At 43.9% G+C, this 23034-nt stretch overlaps 1 protein-coding gene across 1 annotated transcript; it reads left to right on the plus strand.

The window, feature by feature from the left end:
- Positions 1-17192: 17192 nt before the first annotated feature.
- LOC123405965 (plant intracellular Ras-group-related LRR protein 2-like) lies at positions 17193-19553 on the plus strand. The gene is made up of 3 exons (XM_045099473.1): positions 17193-17888; positions 18192-18358; positions 18497-19553. The coding sequence occupies exons 1-3, from the start codon at positions 17193-17195 to the stop codon at positions 19128-19130; spliced, it is 1497 nt and encodes a 498-aa protein (XP_044955408.1). The 3' UTR covers positions 19131-19553.
- Positions 19554-23034: the final 3481 nt, after the last annotated feature.

A 23034-nucleotide genomic window follows, 5' to 3' on the forward strand; every position in this document is an offset into this window, starting at 1 on the left:
TGTCGCTCTCTAGTTGGTCGCTTCCCAGTCTTTTGCTAGCCTTCACTTGTACTAAGCGGGAATACTGCTTGTGCGTCCACTTCCATAAACCCAAAGTTGTTCCATATGAGTCCACCATACCTACCTATATGCGGTATCTACCTGTCGTTCCAAGTAAATTTGCATGTGCCACTATCTAAACATTCAAGAAATAATCTGTTTTGCATGCCCGAACCGCTCATATGGTGACAGGGGGCTATCAGTACCTTCCATGCTAGGCGTGTTATCCTCGATATGTGTTTATTCACTATCATTCACAAGAAAGGGGCCGGTAATTGGAATTCCCAGTTCCATGCTCAAATCGAAAGGATAATTTCAAACAAAACTCCCCCTGGATTGATGTTGGTATGGACGGACCCGAGTATTCGGCTAGTCGTGGAGTGTGATTGATCGATGGTGGGGGAGTCAAAACTTTACTTTTTTGTTTGGGAACCGCCTATAGCATGTGTAGCATGGAAGATGGTGAGAACTCTTAGTCATTGTGTTGACAATGAAAGCATGCCACCCAAAATTATTATCTCTGTTTTCAAAGTTTGAGCTCTGGAACCTCTGCAAATCAATGCTTCCCTGTGCGATGGGCCTGTCTATTTATGTTCCTGTTGAGTCATCCTCGTCTTGTAAAAGCACCAATTAGAGAGCACCTCTGTCATTTTTATGCTTTGCTTTTAACTGTGTTGAGTATGACTGTGACTGGATCTTCTTTGGCATGAAATACAATGTTTAGTCAGCCCTTGGTCTTGGAAGGTGCTCTGCATTTATGTTTTGCGGTCTCAAAAAGAGCTAGCGAGATACCATCTGTCCGTACTGCTTCATGATTGTTTTGATTGAAGTGTTGACGTTTGAGACTTATTATTATTTGCTCGCTAGTTGATTATGCCATTGATATGAGTTTACCGTGAGACCTAGATGTCATTTTCTTTTGTGGTTTGCTTGTGATCTTGCTGAAATTCTGGTTATGAGTTAGACATAGTTGCAACAACAAGATCAAACAGAGTTCGTTAAAGTTTTTCTTTTGTCTCTTTCAGTTTGTCAATTGAATTGCTTGAGGACAAGCAAGTCTTTAAGCTTGGGAGAGTTGATACGTCTCCGTCATATCTACTTTTCCGAACTCTTTTGCCCTTGTTTTGGACTCTAATTTGCATGATTTGAATGGAACTAACCCGGACTAACGCTGTTTTCAGCAGAATTTCCATGGTGTTGTTTTTGCGCAGAAATAAAAGTTCTTGGAATGACCTAAAAATTTACGGAGATTTTTTCTGGAATTTATGAAAAATACTAGCGCAAGAATCAACGGAGGAAGTGGAGCCGTGAGCCCACAAACCCACCAGGCGCCCCCCTGGCCGCGCCTGGCAGGCTTGTGGGGCCCACAAAGCTCCACCGCCTCCAAATCGAGCTCTATTTAGTGTGTTTCCTCCGGAAAAAAATCAAGGAGAAGAGTTCATCGCGTTTTACGATACGAATGCGCCACCACCTCCTGTTCTTCATCTGGAGGGCAAATCTGGAGTCCGTTCTGGGCTCCGGAGAGGGGAGATCGTCGCCATCGTCATCATCAACCTACCTTCATCGCCAATTCCATGATGCTCTTCACCGTTTGTGAGTAATCTCATCATAGGCTTTCTGGACGGTGATGGGTTGGATGAGATCTATCATGTAATCGAGTTAGTTTTGATGGGGATTGATCCCTAGTATCCACTATGTTCTGAGATTGATGTTGCTACTACTTTGCCATGCTTAATGCTTGTCACTAGCGCCCAAGTGCCATGATCTCAGATCTGAACCTATTATGTTGTCGCCAATATATGTGTTTTGATCCTATCTTGCAAGTTGTAGTCACCTACTATGTGTTATGACCCGGCAACCCCGGAGTGACAATAGCCGGAACCACTCCCGGAGATGACCATACTATGAGGAGTTCATGTATTCACCAAGTGTTAATGCGTTGGTCCGGTTCTTTATTGAAAGGAGAACCTTAATATCCCATAGTTTCCATTAGGACCCCGCTGCCACGGGAGGGATGGACAATAGAGGTCATGCAAGTTCTTTTCCCTAAGCACGTATGACTACATACGGAATACATGCCTACATTAGATTGACGAACGGGAGCTAGTTACATATCTCTCCATGTTATAACTGTTACATGATGAATAGAATCCAGCATAATCATCTATCACCGATCCAATGCCTACGAGTTTTTCCTACTGGTCCTTGCTATGTTACTTTGCCGCTACTGCTGTCACTCCTGCTACTGTTACTCTGTTGCTACTGCTGTTACTTTGCTGCTACTGGTTACTGTTGCTATTGCTGCTATCATACTACCTTGCTACTAATACTTTGCTGCAGATACTAAATCTTTCAGGTGTGGTTGAATTGACAACTCAACTACTAATACTTGAGAATATTATTTCGCTTCCCCTTGAGTCGAATCAATAAATTGGGGTTGAATACTCTACCCTCGAAAACTGTTGTGATCCCCTATACTTGTGGGTTATCAGGCAGCAGCAAATGCAGAGGAGCATGCAGCAACAGAGGAGAATGCAGCATGTTTAGAGGATAATGCAGCAGCAGAGGAGAATGCAGCAAGTTTAGAGAATGAAGCAACTGAAGTAGCTATAAGATAGGAGGAAGTTATTTTGTCTATAAGAGAGAAAAGACCTAGAGAGGAGGAAACTTCAGTTGAACCATCATCTGATGTGGAATTTGAAACCATGGCTTACGAAGGTTTTGAAGCTATAAGAGAGGAGGAAGTTATTATGTATGAAGTTCCTTTAAAGATTAGTGAGCCCACAGATGACCGTCAACTGGTCATCACTTCCTCGATCAATCAAAACTCACCAAAACCGCCACCACCAGAAATGAAGATCAGAAGCAACAAGACAAAGCTTTCAAAAGCACAAAATATCCCAGCCAGGGAAACCAAAAGCAAGACGGTTAACCCATCCCGGAACATAAGGAGCAAGGCAAAGATTTGAATTTGAACTTGAATGCAAGTCATAAACTTTGAATAATTTGTAATAATAATTATGTCGTCAATTTGAAGTACTGTGAAAATTTGTAAGGTGTAATAATTCTATATGTAGACTTTGAATTTGAACTAGTGAGGCAAACTTTGAATTTGAACCAACACTTCAGTCCATTCCCCTGTGGTGTGAGTTGCACAGTTTGCTGAACTATTATAAACGTTAGGTGATCAATCCAATCTCTTTTGCGTCTACAAAACTTGTAGTCATGAGAAATGTGCTCCAAATGAGCTCCCAAGCTAGGGTAAACAACCCCATTTGTAATCAAGTTTTTTTGGACCTACTCCAAATGAGCCAAATATTTTTTATTAACACCAAATCAATCTATATAGTGTAGATTCGAAGAATCGCTATTTATTGAATTAATCTTTCCATTTGTACATTTTTTCCAAAAAAATATACTTTAATAGAAAAACCATTAAAAACACGTTTACAATATGAAAATGGAAAACTAAGTTCAGATCCTTCTTATTCACTTTGAAATCAAGCTTTGGTGATTTTTTTTGATTTTTTTTAATTTTCAAAAACCGAAGGGAAACCCTACCTCCTCTCCTTGGTTTCTATGAAATGTTGTACATGATAGCTCATATGTGTGAAGGTTTTTTCATGAAAATGTCCATAGACAAATTTATGATTTTTGGTTGGGAACATGTCACACAAGACAACATTGTGCGCAGGTTTCATATTTTTTTGATTTTTTTAAATTAATGGTGCTCATTTTACCTCGATCGTGCCACTTAGGGTTTTTTCATGAAAATGACCATAGACCAAGTTTAGTATTTTTCCTCGTTAGTGTGTCTTATAAAACAACGAACGGCGAAGGTTTCATATTTTTCGATTTTTTTTAAATTAGTTATGCTCAGTCAAAGCTTTCATAACCTCGTTGACCATCTCAAAACCCCTTTAAACCCCGCGGGGTTTCGCCTAACCCTAGCTCCCAACGTCAGCCGTCCGATCATACCCTAGCGCCAAGCGACAACCCTCAGATGTGGTCTTCTAGAAGTAATTCCGAGGGCAGGCTGTGAGCATGCTCCGCACCGTTGGATCACATGGACGGCTCCACATCGTTGGATCGTGGGGCGATCTGCGAGACTTGTTGGTTGTGCCTCCCCTTTCTTCGGGTACCCCCTCCTCTGCTTCTTCTTCTCCGACGACGAGAGGAGCCACTCCTCTGCTTCTTCCTCTCCAGCGACTTTGGGCGATATGTCGAGCTCCACTTCAGCCACCCGCCCCTCGTTCACCCAGTATGGTCCATTTCCCTTGGAGCGATGTCCTGACTGCCCATGCAGCGCGCCATTGATACGGTTGACTTCGAAGGAGGTCAAGAATGGAAACTATGGGTGCGAGTTCGTGAAATGCGAGAGCAAGCCAGAGGGGCAGGTAGGATCTCATGATTGTTCTCTGATTTCTTTTTCCATTTGCTTTTAATGCTTTTTCGATGTGGGATTTAGGGTTCATGTTTTCGTTTCAGATCGTGAAGAAATGCACACATTTTGAATGGCTGGATGACTATGTTAAGCGGATTCAATTGAATGGGGCCCCAACCCGGGAGCTCAATCTGCCTTCAGCAACAACGAATTTGGTCTCTGAAAGTGCTGCTCTAACAGTTGGGGATGCAGATCTGAAGGGGGAAATAAAGAAGATGAACAAGAACTTGAAGCAGATGATTTAATTGAACAAGCAGGCGAATCTGATAGCTTTAGGATTTTATCCCTTTTATTTTTGTGTAGTTGCTCTAGGATTTGCTTAGTTGCTCGTCATCACTAGTTAGAGATGTTATTAGTGTGGCGTCATGTGCTCTAGGATTTGGTTAAATTTGTGGATCATGTGCTCTATGCTCTATGTTGCTTAATTTGTGGATCATGTTAGTTTCGGGTACCCATCAGTTTCGTCACTTTTGTACACTTTCGGTTTCTTCAGTTTCATTGTGTTGAGTGTCATTGCGTCTGGTTGGGCCGTCTCACTGCGTTGAAACTAAGCTTTGGTTGGGCCATCTCATTGCGTTGAGTGTCGAAGGCCCACGCGCTAGCTCTATTTTTTCCCTTGATTATTACCATGGTAAATCCATTTATTGCCATGCCGAACAAAAATAGTGCATGATGGTAAATCGATTTATTGTTGGACTTGCACATGTCAAATTTATTTGTACTCCACATATCATGGCAATTTCCTTCTGTATATTGCCTACGGCACAACACTTTCATTTTTTGACTGCGGGTATTATAAACAAGCTTTTGTTGCAAGAAAAATACTGTATACACGATTTTTTTGTTTTTGTTTTTTTATTAAGAACATGTAAGGCTTAATTATGTAGATCATGATATCCATCTGAAACCACGTCTAAAATAAATCTCGGTGGCACCATTAGCCAGCATATCAATCTAGAGAGCATGTCTAAGCTCGGCTATGGCACCATATCCATCTAGAGAGCTTGTCTATGGCTCGGCTACGACACCATATCCATCGACCGATATCTCACGTACTCCATAACATAAAAAGTAGCAACCATAGCATACTTCTTACATAAAACATAGGGTATCCTAAACTATTCAAAAAGTAGCTTGTTTTTTGTTCATACAATATACGGAATAGGGCCACCAACAATTCAAAAAAATAGCTTTTGTTCTTCTTTTCAACATCATCATGGCTCATTTTTCTAGCTTTAGTTTCCTTTTTGACACTTCAACTACTCCATTATCCGCACGTTCGAAAACTTGACCCTACTCTAAATGGGCGAAAAACTTGCTGGTTTCATTGAGGAATGCAGAAGGGCTCATGTACGGCACCATATCCATCTAGCGATTTATCTCACGTCAAATAAGATAGAAATAGCAAGCAAAAACACTGATAACCAATGACATATCAAATAGGTATAGAAATATATAGCAAGCATAACCAAGTTCAGGTACAACCAACGACATAATTAAGTTAAAAATATATAAAATATAAAAAGCCCTAACACCCTAGGGCAAGACCGGGACTGGGGCTTCACCACCATCTTCACCGCGCCTTCTCTCCACTACTCCCTCTCCATGCCGTCCTGGACAATGTAATAGGTGAGGCTGTGCATACTATCGCGGGTGGGGAAGATGCAGTCGAAGTTTGTGTAGATGTTGTGGGTTGTGAATGCAATGAATTTGCATCCACACCAAAACACCTTGCCGAGGAGGTAAGACGCATCAAAACTGTTGGTGAAGGTGACAGTGAGCCCTATCGGCGGACTCCTAGAGTTTGGACCCACATCATCGAGTCGAAACATCACCGGTGAGCACGCAGGGAGGTGGGCGAAGCCCGCACGGAGGAACCACTTGGCAATACCCCTTGAACCCCTCCAGCGTGAGATCGATCACACGCGGAGCGTCCTCTCGACGACGACGCGAGGCGAATACAGTCTCTCCGGCACGATCAGGGAGAGCTCGAATTTGGGGCTGTAGTACTGCATCCTCGCCTCGCTTTGAGAGTGCTCTGGGTTTGGGGGCGGCGCAAATGGATGTTTGGAGAATAGGTGGAGGGATGGTGGTCTAAATAGGGAAAGGGGAAGGGAAGGGGAGTGTGCTACTTCTCAAACAACAGCGCGAGAAATTGACACGTTGACGGAGATTGGGCTTGCGTTGGTTTTTCCCTTGAAGAGGAAAGGGTGATGTAGCACAGGAGCAGTAAGTATTTCCCTCCGTTTGAGAACCAAGGTATCGATCCAGAAGGAGGGTCTCGTCAAGTCCACAGTACCTGCGCAAACACAAACAAGCTTGCACCCAACGCTTCAAAGGGGTTGTCAATCCTTTCAAGATTGTTTGCAAAGTGAGATCTGAAGGCGTAAAGTGCAACGAAGTAAAAAGTGTAAGGCTGAAAATATGGTGTGGAGTAGACCCTCGGGGCCATAGTGTTCACTAGAGGCTTCTCTCAAAATAGCAAGTAATACGGTGGGTGAACAAATTACTGTCGAGCAATTGATAGAACCACGCAAAGTCATGACGATATCTAAGGCAATGATCATGCATATAGGCATCACATCCGAGACAAGTAGACCGATACTTTCTGCATCTACTACTATTACTCCACACATCGACCGCTATCCAGCATGCATCTAGTGTAGTGAGTTCATGACGAACAGAGTAACGCTTTAAGCAAGATGACATGATGTAGAGGGATAATCTCAAACCAATGATGAAAACCCCATCTTTTTACCCTTGATGGCAACAACACGATGCGTGCCTCGCTACCCCTTCTGTCACTGGGTGAGGTCACCGCACGGAATGAACCCAAAACCAAGCATTTCTCCCATTGCAAGAATCATAGATCTAGTTGGCCAGAAAAAACCCACAACTCGAAGAGAATTACAAGGATATGAAATCATGCATAAGAGAGATCACAAGAAACTCAAATAAGATTCACAGATAATCTGATCATAAATCCACAATTCATCGGATCTCGACAAACAGACCGCAAAAGAAGATTACATCGGATAGATCTCCATGAAGATCATGGAGAACTTTGTATTGAAGATCCAAGAGAGAGAAGAAATCATCTAGTTACTAGCTATGGACCCGTAGGTCTATGGTGAACTACTCACGCATCATCGGAGAGGTCATGGTGTTGATGAAGAAGCCCTCCGTGTCTGAATGCCCCCTCCGGCAGGGCACCAGGACGTGCCCCAGATGGGATCTTGCGGAGACAGAAGCTTGTGGCGGCGGAAAAGTGATTGCGATTGTCTCTTGATTTTTTTGGGAATATTTGGGAATATATAGGCACAAGATCTAGGTCAGGAGACCTCCAGGGGGGCCACAAGCCTGCATGGCACGCCCCCTAGCCATGGGGTGGGGGATTGTGGGGCCCCTGGGTCTCTTCTGGCTTGGCTCCCAAGTCCTCCGATCTACTTCCGTTCCAGAAAAAATGTTTTTGGGGATTTCTTTCGTTTGGACTCCATTTCAAAATCTCCTGTGAAAGGGGTAAAAAAACATGGAAAAACAGGAACTGGCACTTGGCACTGAGTTAATAAGTTAGTCCCAGAACATAAATAAAAAACATGCAAAACATCCAATGTTTGACAAGATAATAGCATGAAACCATCAAAAATTATAGATACATTGCAGACGTATCAAGCATCCCCAAGCTTAACTCCTGCTCGTCCTCGAGTAGGGAAGTGATAAAGAATGAATTTTTGATGTGGAATGCTACCTAGCATAGTTGTCCTTTGCAACTTCTTTCACGTGACATGAATGTTCAGATCCGTAAGATTCAAAACAATAGTTTTCTATTGACATGAAAACAGTAATACTTCAAGCAAACTAGCAAAGTAATCATGAACTTTCAAAATAACAAGGCCAAAGAAAGTTATCCCTACAAAATCATATAGTCTGGCTATGCTTCATCATCCTCACACAACTAATGTAAATCATGCACAACCCCGGAATTGGCCAAGTAATTGTTTTCACACTCTTACTTTCTCAAACCTTTTATAACTATCACGCAATAGATGAGCGCGAGCCATGGATATAGCACTATAGGTGGAATAGAGTGTGGTGGTGGTTGTGAGACAAAAAGGAGGAGATGGTCACACTGACTCGGCGTATCAATAGGCTATGAAGATGCCCATTAATAGATATCAATGTGAATGAGTAGGGATTGCCATACAAGAGATGCACTAGAGCTATAAGTATGTGAAAGATCAAGAGGAAAACTAGTGGGTGTGCATCCAACTTGCTTTCTCACGAAGACCTAGGGCAATTTTGCGGAAGCCCATCATTGGAATATACAAGCCAAGTTATAAAACGAAGATTCCCACTAGCATATGGTAGTGACAAAGTAAGAAGCTCTCAATCATGAAGAACATGGTGCTGACATGAAGGACAAGTGTGGAAAAAGATAGTAGCATTGTCTCTTCTCTCTTTTTCTCTCATTTCTCTTTTTTTGGGGGCTCTTAGGCCTCTCTTTTTTTCTCTTTTTTTTGTTTTTGGGCTCTTTGGGCTCTTTTTTTATTTCCTCACGTGGGACAATGCTCTAATAATGATGATCATCACACTTTTATTTACTCACAACTCAAAGATCACAATGATGATGACTCCATAGTGAATGCCTCCGGCAGTGTACCGCGATGTGCAACGATCTAGTGCGATCATGCAATGGCAATATGAGAGTGACGACACAAGTCATGAGACGGAATGGTGGGAGTTGCATGGCAATATATCTCGGAATGGCTATGAGAATGCCATAGTAGGTAGGTACGGTGGCTATTTTGAGGAAGGAATTCGGTGGGTTTGAGTACCGACGAGAATTGCGCGGCACTAGAGAGGCTACCAAGGTGGAAGGTGAAAGCGCATCTATACCATGGACTCACATTAGTCATGAAGAACTCACATACTTGTTGCGAAAGTTTTTATTAGTAATCGAAACAAAGTGCTAAATGCATACTCCGAGGGGAAGGGTTGGTAGGTGTACGCCATCGCGCGATCCCGACCTCAACACAAAGGATGACAATCAATAGATCAATTATGCTCCGACTTCCTAACATAGCGGTTCACCATACATGCATGCTACGGGAATCACTAACTCCAACACAAGTATCTCTAGATTCACAACACCCTACTAACATAACTCTCAATATTACCGAATCCATATCTCAAAAGTAATTGAGAGGAATTGAAACTTCTCTTTCTACTCAATGCACATGAAGATGGAGGTTTTTGCATCCTCTTTGGGTACCTAGCACATGGGACTACTTTCATAGCATAAGCCAACTACCAGATCACGCACTGCCGTGCTCTAAAGATATAAGTGAAGCACAAGAGCAAAAGTATCTATCTCAAAAGATATAAGTGAAGCACAAGAGCAAAAGTATCTAGCTCAAAACATATAAGTGAAGCACAACGAGCATTCTAGCAAAATCACGATGATTGCATGTCTCTCTCTCAAAAGGTGTGCAGCAAGGATGATTGTGACACAACAAAAAGAAAAGACTCCTAAGATACAAGACGCTCCAAGCAAAACACATATCATGTGGTGAATAAAAATATAGCTCCAAGTAATGTTACCGATGGATTGAAGAGGAAAGAGGGGATGCCTTCCCGGGGCATCCCCAAGCTTAGGCTTTTTGGTGTCCTTGAATTTGTCTTGGGATGCCTTGGGCATCCCCAAGCTTGAGCTCTTTCCACTCCTTATCTCTTTGTCCATGAGAACATCACCCAAAACTTGAAAACTTCACAACACAAAACTTAAACAGAAACTTGTGATAACATTAGTACAAGAAAACAAACTACCACTTCTTTTGGTACTGTATTCTCACTTTCCCATGGCTAGTACCCCCGATACTAACCATAGTTTCATCAAAACAAGCAACCAACTCAACAAAAACAGAATCTGTCAAAAATAGACCAGTGTGTAGCAATATGTATACTTCGTATAATTCTGCTACCTCAAAAAATCTGAAAAATTACTACGGTCTGGGGAAAAAGTATATCAATCAGCAGCAAAAAGAATCAACTCAAAATATCTTCCTGAATAAAAATGAAAAATCATCTCGTGAGCGAAAAGTTTCTGTCTTCTTCCAGCAGGATCAAACAACCATTAGCAAGACTAATCATAAAGGTTTTGCTTGGCTCAAACACAAAAATAAACACAAAAAACACAAACACAACAGAATTATGAAAGTGTGGACGCAACAAAACATAAAGAAAAAGATAAATTCATTGGGTTGCCACTTGCCTCCCAACAAGCGCTATTGTTTAATGCCCTTAGCTAGGCATAGGAGCGATAGAATCACGTATCGTCGTCTTTGGTGCTCAAACCATAAGTGGCCCTCATCATGGATTCGTAAGGCAATATTATTTTATTTCTAGGAAAGTGTTCCATGCCCTTCCTTAAAGGAAATTGAAATCTAATATTCCTTTCCTTCATATCGATGATAGCACCAATAATCCTTAGGAAAGGTCTACCAAGAATAATAGGGCATTTAGGATTGCAATCAATGTCAAGTACAATGAAATTCACAGATACATAGTTCCTATTTGCAATGATAAGAACATCATTGATCCTTCCCATGGGTTTCTTGACAGTAGAATCAGCAAGATGCAAATTATGAGAACACTCTTCAATCTCATTAAAACCCAGAACATCACATAAAGACTTTGGAATCGCAGAAACACTAGCACCCAAATCACACAAAGCATTGCACTCATAGTTTTTGATTTTGATTTTGATGGTAGGTTCCCACTCATCATGAAGCTTTTTAGGGATAGAGACTTCCAATTCAAGTTTCTCTTCAAGAGCTTTTATCATAGCTTCGACGATATGATCGGTAAAGGCTTTGTTTTGGCTATAAGTGTGTGGAGAGTTCAACATGGATTGCATCAAAGAAATGCATTCAATCAAGGAGCAACTATCATAACTGAATTCCTTGAAATCCACGGTAGTAATTTCATTACTACTCAAAGTTTTAACGTCTTCTACTCCACTTTTAATGCTTTTAGCATCATGGTAGATGGACTCCAAATCATTGGGGCACTTTTCAACCAAAGTGGATTCATATCCAACCCCATAATCGCTAGGTTTGACACAAGAAAACAAAGATTCAACGGGAGTCACACCAAGCACTTTAAGATCTTCGTGATTCTCATCACGAGAACACGCCTTTTTAAGCCATTCATGTCTAGCACGATTTTGGGCGGTTCTTTCTTGGCTCTCAATCATGGAAACACGCATAGCTTTCAAAGTTTCATCCATGTTGATTTTGGGAAGAGCACATCTAACTTTCAAAGCATCAATGTCACAAGAAATTCTATCCACGCTTTTAGCCAAATCGTCAATTTTGAGTAGTTTTTCCTCTATGGACGCATTGAAAATCTTTTGAGAGTTGATGAACTCTTTGATATTACTCTCTAGATCAGAGGGTAATCTATTGTAATTTCCACGAGTATTGTTGTAGGAGTTGCCAAAATTATTAGAGGAGTTACTAGGAAAAGGCCTAGGAACATAGTTTCCTCTAAAAGCGTTGTTGTTGCCTAAGTTATTCCTACCAACAAAATTAGCGTTCAAGCTACCATTGCTACTCTCAGTCAAAGAAGACAAAGGCATATCATTAGGATCCAAAGGAGCACTTCTACTGGCAACCAAATTCATTAACTCATCCATCTTACCACTCAACGAGTTAATTTCTTCTATAGCGTGTACCTTCTTACTAGTAGGTGACCTTTCAGTGTGCCATTGAAAGTAGTTTTTCATGATGTTGTCTAAGAGCTTTGTGGCTTCTCCTAACGTGATTTCCATGAACGTTCCACCTGAGGCGGAGTCCAAGATATTTCTAGAAGCGAAATTCAAGCCAGCGTAAAAGATTTGAATAATCATCCAAAGGCTCAAGCCATGAGCGGGACAATTTCTAATCATTAATTTCATTCTCTCCCAAGCTTGTGCAACATGTTCATGATCAAATTGCTTGAAATTCATGATATCATTACGGAGAGAGATGATCTTAACCGGCGGAAAATACTTGGATATATAAGCATCTTTGCACTTCTCCCAAGAATCTATACTATTTTTGTGCAAAGAAGAAAACCAAGTTTTTGCGCGATCTCGCAACGAGAAAGGAAAAAAGCTTCAATTTAATCACGTCATTATCCACATCTTTTTTCTTTTGCATATCGCAAAGCTCAATGAAGGTATTGAGATGGGATGTGGCATCTTCACTAGGAAGGCCAGAGAATTGCTATTTCATAACAAGATTCAGCAAAGCGGCATTGATTTCGTATGAGTCCGCACTAGTGGCGGGAGCAATCGGAGTACTAATAAAATCATTAATATTAGTATTCGAGAAGTCACAAAGTTTGGTGTTTTCGTTCATGGTGACTTCAGCAAGCAAGCAAGCACACAAGCAAACAAAGAGCAGGCGAGAAAAAGGGCAAACGAAAAAGGCAAATTGTGGGGGAGAGGAAAACGAGAGGCAACTGGCAAACAAAGTAAATGCAAGAGATGAGTTTGCGACACCTACTTGGATGAGTTCTTGACTTGATCTTCCTCCCCGGCAACGACGCCAGAAATCCTTCTGCTACTTCTCAAATAACAGCGCCAGAAATTGACCCGTTGATGGATATTGGGCTTGCGTTGGTTTTTCCCTTGAAGAGGAAAGGGTGATGCAGCACAGGAGCAGTAAGCATTTCCCTCAGTTTGAGAACCAAGGTATCGATCCGGAAGGAGGGTCTCGTCAAGTCCAGAGTACCTGCGCAAACACAAACAAGCTTGCACCCAACGCTTCAAAGGGGTTGTCAATCCCTTCAAGATTGTTTGCAAAGTGAGATCTGAAGGCGGAAAGTGCAACGAAGTAAAAAGTGTAAGGCCGAAAATATGGTGTGGAGTAGACCCTGAGGGTCACCCATAGGCTTCTCTCAAAATAGCAAGTAATACGGTGGGTGAACCAATTACTGTCGAGCAATTGATAGAACCGCGCAAAGTCATGACGGTATCTAAGGCAATGATCATGCATATAGGCATCACGTCCGAGACAAGTAGACCGATACTTTCTGCGTCTACTACTATTACTCCACACATCGACCGCTATCGAGCATGCATCTAGTGTATTGAGTTCATGACGAACAGAGTAACGCTTTAAGCAAGATGACATGATGTAGAGGGATAATCTCAAACCAATGATGAAAACCCCATCTTTTTACCCTTGATGGCAACAACACGATGCGTGCCTCGCTACCCATTCTGTCACTGGGTGAGGTCACTGCACGGTATGAACCCAAAACCAAGCACTTCTCCCATTGCAAGAATCGTAGATCTAGTTGGCCAGAAAAAACCCACAACCGAAGAGAATTACAAGGATATGAAATCATGCATAAGAGAGATCAGAAGAAACTGAAATAAGATTGATAGATAATCTGATCATAAATCCACAATTCATCGGATCTCGACAAACACACCACAAAAGAAGATTACATCGGATAGATCTCCATGAATATCATTGAGAACTTTGTATTGAAGATCCAAGAGAGAGAAGAAACCATCTAGTTACTAGCTATGGACCCGTAGGTCTATGGTGAACTACTCACGCATCATCGGAGAGGTCATGGTGTTGATGAAGAAGCCCTCCGTGTCTGAATCCCCCCTCCGGCAGGGCACCAGGACGTGCCCCAGATGGGATCTTGCGGAGACAGAAGCTTGCGGCGGTGGAAAAGTGATTGCGATCGTCTCTTGATTGTTTTGGGAATATTTGGAAATATATAGGCGCAAGATCTAGGTCAGGGGACCTCCAGGGGGGCCACAAGCCTGCATGATGCGGCCCCCCTAACCGCGGGGTGGGGGCTTGTGGGGCCCCTGGGGCTCTTCTGGCTTGGCTCCCAAGTCCTCCGATGTTCCTCCGTTCCAGAAAAAATCTTTTCGAGGATTTTCTTCCGTTTGGACTCCGTTTCAAAATCTCATCTAAAAGGGATCAAAAACATCGAAAAAAAACAGGAACTGACACTTGGCACTGAGTTAATAAGTTAGCCCAGAAAATAAATAAAAAACATGCAAAACATCCAAAGTTTGACAAGATAATAGCATGAAACCATCAAAAATTATAGATACGTTGGAGACGTATCAGAGTGGCACCGGCCGCGCTTTGGATTTGCTACGTTCAAACGAGCCGTGTCGATCGATATGCCACATTAATTGCCAACAGGTTTTAATTTCCACGTTGAATAGATGCGAGTGGATCAAAAAGTGTGAAACAATGCTCTCTACATCAAGGAGACACGTGTAGGAGATGATACGAACCAGCAGCAGCAACCGTCCTTGCGTCCGTGGCAGCTCGCGTGAAAAAGAGTCCGGTCAGCGTCCATGGCGGCTCGCGTGAAAAAGAGGCCGGTCAGCGCATCGTGGCGGCGGACGGCGGCGCATGCAGGTAGGGTAGCTACGTGCATGCATGCAGGCTAGCTGGACATGTCGTGCATGCATAACAGGCTTCTGTCGTTGTGACGCGCGCACGGCCCAACGGGCTAACCGCAGCACCATCTGTCGCGACCCCACTCATCAGGTCCAACGGGTGACACAGTCAGGGCGGCCCCACTCGTCAGAGTTAACGGTCAAAGCACTGACCCGACGGCATCCACCGTTTATGATCAGTTCTGAGGGTTTCGGTCAAGGGAGTGGGAAAAAGTGACCAAAAGTTAAGAGCCTGTGGATAAATAAGTAGAGCTAACGAACAAGGGACACAGAAATAAAAATCCCTTCTATGTTGTTTAAATCTAATATACTAGGGCGTGCTTAACCTTTTATGTTAGTATCTTCACTTTTATTTGATATGCTGAAATTTTACATATCCTTTCGAATCTTAATAAATTAATTTACATGTTATACATTATTTAAAAATAATTGTTCAATGTTGTCGCAACACATGGGTGTCATTTAGTATACAAAATTGCCTATGCTTTGATAAATTCTCGTCACACTATAAGGATAGGGCGTACTTGCCTCACATTTGTATTTTAAAAATAGTATTTTATTAGGGCCACATATAAAATGTTGCTCGTCTAGGGTGGAGTGTTTTTCTAGGAGAATAACGGCAAAACATGCGACAGAGTAACCCTGTCCGCCACCCGTGTCATCTACCCCTCTCGTCATCGGCAGGACGCGTTGCCACGCAAAGCCGCTAGTGGAGGAGAGGTACGGACCGGGTGGTTGCTTTGGAGGCGTTGGAGGGTTGATATCAGATCTCGAAGGTGATTGGTGCTCGAGCGGCGGCCTTCGTCAAGTGGTGCGCGATATCGATGTTAGTAAAGCCGGCGATGGCGGGAGGGATCCAACACAAAGGTCTTCACCGGTGACCTGTCCTGGCTGGATCATCGTCCGAGGGTAAGAATAATGTTCTCCCTGCCCTATCCCCGTCTCACCGGTATGTTTTCACCGGTGGAAGCCATATGAAGTTGTATCTTGGGTGGTTCTTTTGGGATCCACCGGATTTAGTCGGCTTTCGTGGTATTGCCCTTATCAATGTTCTTTTCTATGGGGCAGCCATTTGCGCCATTAGTGTCTTATGGTTTACATCGATGACTTTTCACCCTCTGCTTCTATAAATTTTGATGTTTTAAAAAGTTATTCTTGTCGAGGTGAAGGTCTAGAGGCGACATCGACCTATGCTTACAGTGCATTATAAATGAAAGATTTTAAATACAATTTTTATAAATATGTACTCGTAAGGACTTGTTATTCCTTAGGTCTTTTCACATAGAGACACGGAGAGAGAGAGAGAGTATTTCTCATGTGCATGGCAGAATTGATATTCCACGTTTTATGTTTAGGGCGTATCACATGGTAGAATTTCTGTAACATCCTGTTTTCTAGATAATCGATCGATGCACGGAAACATCTCTCGATGTCCTCCCCAACCCATCTTGATCCTTCGTATATTTCTGTTTTATTACTTGCTTGATTACATGGTTGAAAGTCAAAATTCCGGAACCATCTTGAGGGAGGTCCAAACTGTGGGAGCTTGGCGGTGCCCATCTTTGTCGCACGGCGTTGTGCTTTGATGCACCGAAAAATCATCTTCACGTTCTTATCCACGCGTGCCTCCTGGATCACAAGCATCGGCGGTCATCTTTTCCCAACTCCCAAGAATAGAAACATCGATGCCCACCGTTCAAATTATCACACGTGGACCATATTAGGGAATATGCACTAGGCTAGTTTAGTTCATTCCACTCTTTAGTTTAATCTTGACTCATAAACTACATAGTAAGTACTCTTTATTTAGTTTATTTAAATTAATGTCTTGCATTGTGGGACGGAAGAAGTACTATTTTATGAGCAAGTAGACGGGGATATCGAACAGTTTCCGACATGGACGGTCAAATATGAAATGAATTGCCCCAAACAGATTAAGTTTGCCAAATGGGATTCCAAATTTGGGCAAATAAAGCCTAACTTAACTTAAATCGTACGTAGACCACATGACAGGGCGGCATGCGACGCTGCATCCGGACCGTTGCTAGTCGGTCCAACGGCGTAGACACGCATGCGTTGAACAGTCAGCCCACACAACTTCCCCGCCACATATAAATATCGGAATCCTTGAGGGATCTGCCGCCCGCTATCTTCTTCTTCGTCTCTTCCGAATTCCGATCCCCGGCCTCAGCTTCAAGCCGGAACCTCCATTCCGCAGCCGCCATGGATCCGTCGCCGAACTCGCACCCGATCCTCTCCTATGTGCTCTCCCGCCTCCCCTCGATCAAGACGGGGTCCCCGAGGCTCTCCTCCCCGCGCGACCTTGAACAGCCTCCGCCGCCGTCCCCGTCCCCGCGCGCCCCGTCGGGCCCCGCGGAGTTCGAGCTCGTGGAGCGCATGCCTGGCCTCCGACATCCGTCCGTCCTCGCCTCCATGACGCGCGCAGTCGCCGACATCACCTGCGCCCGCGACGCGATCCGCCACCTCGGCCCCCGCCCCGACCACGAGCTGCTCGACTCCTCCCGTGCCTTCCTCCTCTCGTACTCCCATGGAAACCTCGCCGGATTGGGGAATCAGGAGGAGATCTACGAGAAGGTGGTGGCGAGCCAAGAGCTTCTCCGGTTAGACGAGGAGCACGAGGCTTACGGGGCCCTGCTGCGCCAGGCGGAGGAGAAGCTGGAGCGGGTGTACCGGATGGCGATGCACGGAAGGGACGTGGTGGGAGGTGGCGGCAATAGAGGGGAGGACGAGGGATCGGGCGGTGTGGACGAGGAGGTGGTGAGGCTGCTCAAGCAGGCGGAGGAAGGGAGGGCGGTGGAGCAGGTGCGCCTCGCCGACCGCCAGCTGCGCCACCTGCCTGAGCCCTTGGGCCGGATCCGCGGCCTCCTCGTGCTCGACGTCTCGCGCAACCATCTCCAGGTCAGGGTTTGCTAACGCCGCCTCCGTCTCTCCCCATCCCCATGCATATATCACACGTACAGAGTATATAGGAGTACGATCGATCGATGGGAGATTCTGGTAATCGTTCGTCCGATCCGGGAAATTCGGGCCTTCGAACGTTAGGTTGATTTGAGGCTCTATATATACGTGTAACAAGGAAAATGGATTTCCATAGTTTACTTGCACGTTGCAAATCCTGTTTCTCCACAAGGCACAAGGGTAATTTGGTTCGGCAATACACATAGCACAGTGCTTACCGGTGGTTTTACATGGAGATTGCAGGCTGTCCCCGATGCCATAGGCGGGCTTGAACATCTGGAAGAACTCCGCCTCGCTTCCAATGTGTTGGTCTCCCTCCCGGATTCCATCGGGCTCCTCTCCAACCTGAAGGTCCTGGACGTCTCTGGCAACAAGCTCAGATCTCTGCCCGACAGCATCTCAAAATGCAGGTGACCAACCAGCCAGCCATAGCCCCCCATGCATGCATTCGCAAGGCATCTTCCTTCTTGGCGCTAGCTAGACCCATTCCAGTTTGCACTGTAAACTAGCTAGAAATGCTCGCTAATCGTCTCAATTCGGGACTCCAGGTCACTGGTGGAGCTGGATGCCAGCTACAACGTTCTGGCGTACCTCCCGACGGGCATCGGCCACGAGCTGGTGAACCTGCAGAAGCTCTGGGTGCAGCTCAACAAGCTGCGTCAGCTGCCGTCCTCCATCTGCGAGATGCGGTCCCTGCGCCTCCTGGATGCGCACTTCAACGAGCTCCGCGGCCTGCCCTCCTCCTTCGGCAAACTGGTGGCGCTTGAGTCGCTCAACCTGAGTAGCAACTTCAGCGACATGCGGGACCTGCCGGCGTCGTTCGGCGACCTGGTCGGCCTTCGCGACCTCGACCTCAGCAACAACCAGATACACGCGCTGCCGGACTGCTTCGGAAGAATGGACCGGCTTGAGCGGCTCTGCGTGGACCAGAACCCGCTCGTCGTGCCGCCCATGGAGGTGGTGGCCAAGGGCGTCGGAGCGGTGAGGGAGTACATGGACAAGAGGCTGCAGGCCGAGGAGGAGCGGCGGAAGAGCGCGGCCGTGGCGGCTGAGAGCCCCAAGCCATCGTCGCCAATTGCGTGGCTGTCCCGGAGCATGTCGTCTCTGAGCACCTGGGTTTCGGACGTCGCCGGGCCGGAGAAGGCGCCGGAGGAGGACAAGTTCCTCGAGCAGGAGCTGTGAGCCAGCCCCTCCTCGTCTCGGTGCTCGATCGATCATCGATGTATATACAAGTTCCTCAGCTGCAGGTAACCATTGCTGAATTTGCGTCTGCCTGGTAGAATGGGACAACCGGCGATAACCATGCATGCGTGTGAGCATTTTTTTTCTTCTTTCCCTTTCCTAATCTTCTTTTTATGTTTTTGTGCTTACTGGACCATCGTCCGTTTGCTAGTTTCAGTTGCCGTGTTGCATTTGTTCAGTAATGGAACTTTGCAGCGCATTAGTTAGGTGCTGACAGAGGGCACGCTGCTGTAGAAATAACAGGTGCCTTGGTAGCAACAGTAATTACTTGTATAAGCAGGGTGCCTTCGACTCAGCATGACCAACTTTAAATCCTTCTCTTGTTTGACGTCGTTAATTCTCTGACACGGGATTGTAATTTTTGCTTTGTCTCTGAAAATGTCGACTCATATCAGCTCCAAACTCCTTTTCCCCCCTCGTTTATGCTACTTCCCGAAGTGCGACATTTGATTTTTTCTTTCCAAGTAATAAAGTCAGAAGTAACAAGTAACAGTAACACTCTGTGCATCTTTATTTTTTTAAACCGAGTTTCCCCCTTTTCATTACTAGAACGAAAATACAAAGTTCCACATCAAACCAGGAAAGAAAATGTAAGGAGAGAGTGAGTTTAAAGCACTGCTAGAAAATCCACCGCATGTGACCGTCATCAAAACAAATGTTATAGGGTAAAAACCTAGACAGCACGTAAACATCAACTAGACCTATTATAATCAAAAGGCTACCACCAGTTCAACCCGAACAAACAGAGGTTCAAAGTCTAGCGCGATGTAACACAATTGAAGATGCTTCGATCATCATATCTTCATATGGCCACCTTCTAGACCTCCCCGACCAGATATGACGACTTCACCGCTCTGCATCAATCTTTCTTGAGTTGTTGCAGACTTTCATCAACATCATGGTCCCATTGTGAATCATCTCGGCTCCAGCGCAAAGCCTTTCTGCATCCCCGCCTCTGTGAAGTCGTGCCCAATATAAGAGAAACGAACATGCTGTGAACACTATCTCAGAGAGATTTGATCAGCTTTTTTCAAAGGTGGCCTTGTTTCTCGCCAGCCTGATAGCCCAAATCACAGCTCCAAGAGCCACAGTATAGAACTGTTCATCACCAGGAAGGAAAGTAAAACATCACGAAAAGAATTGATAGTAGTTACTCGGACATAAGTATGTTTCAATGGTCACTCCAATTGATCTCCAAACAACTTTGGCAATTGAACACTCAAAAAACAGATGACGTGAGGTCTCAACCTCTCTATAGAATGAACAAACATGATTTCCACGCCAGTTGCGCCTGTTCATCACGTCTCTAGTGAGAACATCATCTTGAGAGAGTTGCCAAAGAAAAACTTGGATTTTCAGTGGGATTTTGGCCTTCCAAACCCATTTGTAATTACATCCACTAAGGGGTCTCTCAAGCCATTTATACATAGATTTGGTACTGTATCGGGTAGTTTTGTTCAAACCTCAAATAATCTAGTCACTTTCTCAAGTGAAGGTCATGTTATTTACATTATCACAAAGCTCATTCCACTGGCTAGACAACACAGGGTCTAGCCTTCTTCAGAAGAAAAGAGAACAAAGAGTCCTTGCCAACTTATCTATCGTACAATTTTGAGTATTGCAAATCTCGAATAGGCGAGGGTATTTGTCCATAAACGGGGCTAACCCGTTAATAGGATCTTTCCAGAGGCGAGTCATATTTCCAGACCCAGTTTTAATTCTTCTGCCCATCATGTACAAATCTTTAACTTTCGAAAGGTTTTTCCAGCAAGGTGAGTTAGAGAACCACGGCCCCACATCAACCACAGATTGATTACAAAGGTATATTTCTTTGACAATGTCTTGCGAAAGTCCACATTAAGTTTCAACTTTCCACCACCATTTAACCATAAGACTAATGTTTTGTTTATGGAGGTCTTTGATCGTGAGCTCCCCTTTATCTTTGGATCTACAAACTCTACTCCATTTAACCAAATAGTAGTGGCGCTTTTTGTTGCAACCCTGCGAGAAAAACCTCCTTCTATGATTATCTAATTTTTCCACAATTGTTTTGTTCATAAGCCACATAGATATATGATATAAGGAGATATGAGTTATTTCAAAATCAAGGAGAGTATGTCAGGCCCCCATAGAAGCAGCATTGCTAACCCAAGCATCAAATCTCTTCAAATATTTACCAGCGATAAATTCCGAGTCAGAAGTTTTAAGATTGGTAAAGCTAACACGCATACCCAAGTACTTGAGGGGGGAAGTGACCAACATCACAATTGAACAAATCAGCATACAATTTTCATTGTGATAATCACCCCAATAGTTAAAACCCCACTTTTCTGGAAATTAACCTTGAGACCAAAAATATATAAAAGAAGTTTCAGGTTAATAGCTTTGTCAACGTCATGATCGAGGCAGATGATAGTATCATGTGCATATTGTAAACAACCACTCTTTAGAAATCAAGTCAGGGGCCATACCCACTAGGAGATTATTACTCTGACCATTCTTAATCATCTTCGTGAGACACTAAGCAGCAAGGTTAAACACAAACGGAGAGAAAGGATCCCCTTGACGCACTCCTTTAGCACTCTGGAAATAGGGACCCACAGTACTGTTGAGTTTAATACTCAAGTTCCATTATACAGAACCTGTTTAACCCAACTGCATCATTTATCATTAAAACCCTTAATTTTATGAAATTCGAGAAGAAAATCCCAATTAAATTTATCATAGGCTTTTTCAAAGTCCATCTTCAAAACAACCCCAACTTTCTTTTTAACATGGGTGTAGTTTAGCAATTCACGAAGAGAGAGAACCCCATCCATAATATTTCTACCCTTAACAAAAGCGTTTTGTGTAGGTCTAATGAGTTTATCCGCATACTTAGTTACTCTCCTATCCATGACCTTAGTAACCAATTTGTGGGGACACTCTGAAGGAAAATAGGAAGAAATTGTTGGATTCTCTTAGCCCCGGAGATTTTCGGGAGGAGAGTGATGATGCCATAATTCAGGCGTTGTAAATCAAGCGTGCCTTTGTGAAAGCTAGCAAAGATCCACATTATATTAAGCTTCACCGTTTCCCAATAGCGCTCATAAAATTCAGCATGGATGTTGTCAGGGCCAGGGGCCGTGTTGACCTCCATGTCAAATTCACGAGTCAGATCTGCATTATACCCCTCATTTAACTTTTCATCTGCAGACCAGGTATCAGGATCTAGATGAAACTGGTTATGAGGGGCATGCCCAAATAAATGCTTATAGAATTCGGTGGCATGATTTATGAGATTAGCAGTACCTTGAATCTCTACATCCCCGCCTTTTAAGGAATGGATAGTATTCTTCCGCTTACAACCATTAGCAATTTTGTGGAATTAGTCACTCTTGAGACCCCCCTAAACAACCACCGCTCATGAGATTGTTGAAACCGATAAATTTTTTCGGGTGTCAACAACTCGTGGAGCTCAAAATTGACATCAATTTTCCTATAAAAAGTTCACGAGAGAGGGGCTATACTCCTCTAATTCTTCCAACACGACAAGCTATACACTCAGCTCTTCCTTGCGTTTTTTAGTATGACCAAATTTATATAGCCCGATCCTTTGAAATAGGATTTAATCCTTTTTGGCTTGATATTTAGGATATCAATGGGGTATGAGGCAGCCACTTTCCTGGTCCAAATCTTGCGAGCTAGCTCCAACAACTCCTCATTTTGACCCAGGACAGGTCAAACTGAACTCCAGGACCTTAGGAGTATCCCTCCCTTCATTATCATTGTAAATCAGGAGAGGGTTATGGTCATAAATTTCATGAACAAGTTTTCTGATGGAAAACAAAGGATACATAGGTTC

The sequence above is a fragment of the Hordeum vulgare genome, chromosome 6H, assembly GCF_904849725.1.
Source record: "Hordeum vulgare subsp. vulgare chromosome 6H, MorexV3_pseudomolecules_assembly, whole genome shotgun sequence".
Taxonomy (NCBI): Eukaryota; Viridiplantae; Streptophyta; class Magnoliopsida; order Poales; family Poaceae; genus Hordeum; species Hordeum vulgare.

Excerpts from the sequence above, each read along its gene's own strand:
- LOC123405965 (XM_045099473.1), top strand. The coding sequence starts at position 17,193 with ATGGATCCGTCGCCGAACTCGCACCCGATCCTCTCCTATGTGCTCTCC. Across the intron at positions 17,889-18,191 it reads TCTCGCGCAACCATCTCCAG|GCTGTCCCCGATGCCATAGG; the intron begins GTCAGGGTTTGC and ends TGGAGATTGCAG. Across the intron at positions 18,359-18,496 it reads GACAGCATCTCAAAATGCAG|GTCACTGGTGGAGCTGGATG; the intron begins GTGACCAACCAG and ends TCGGGACTCCAG.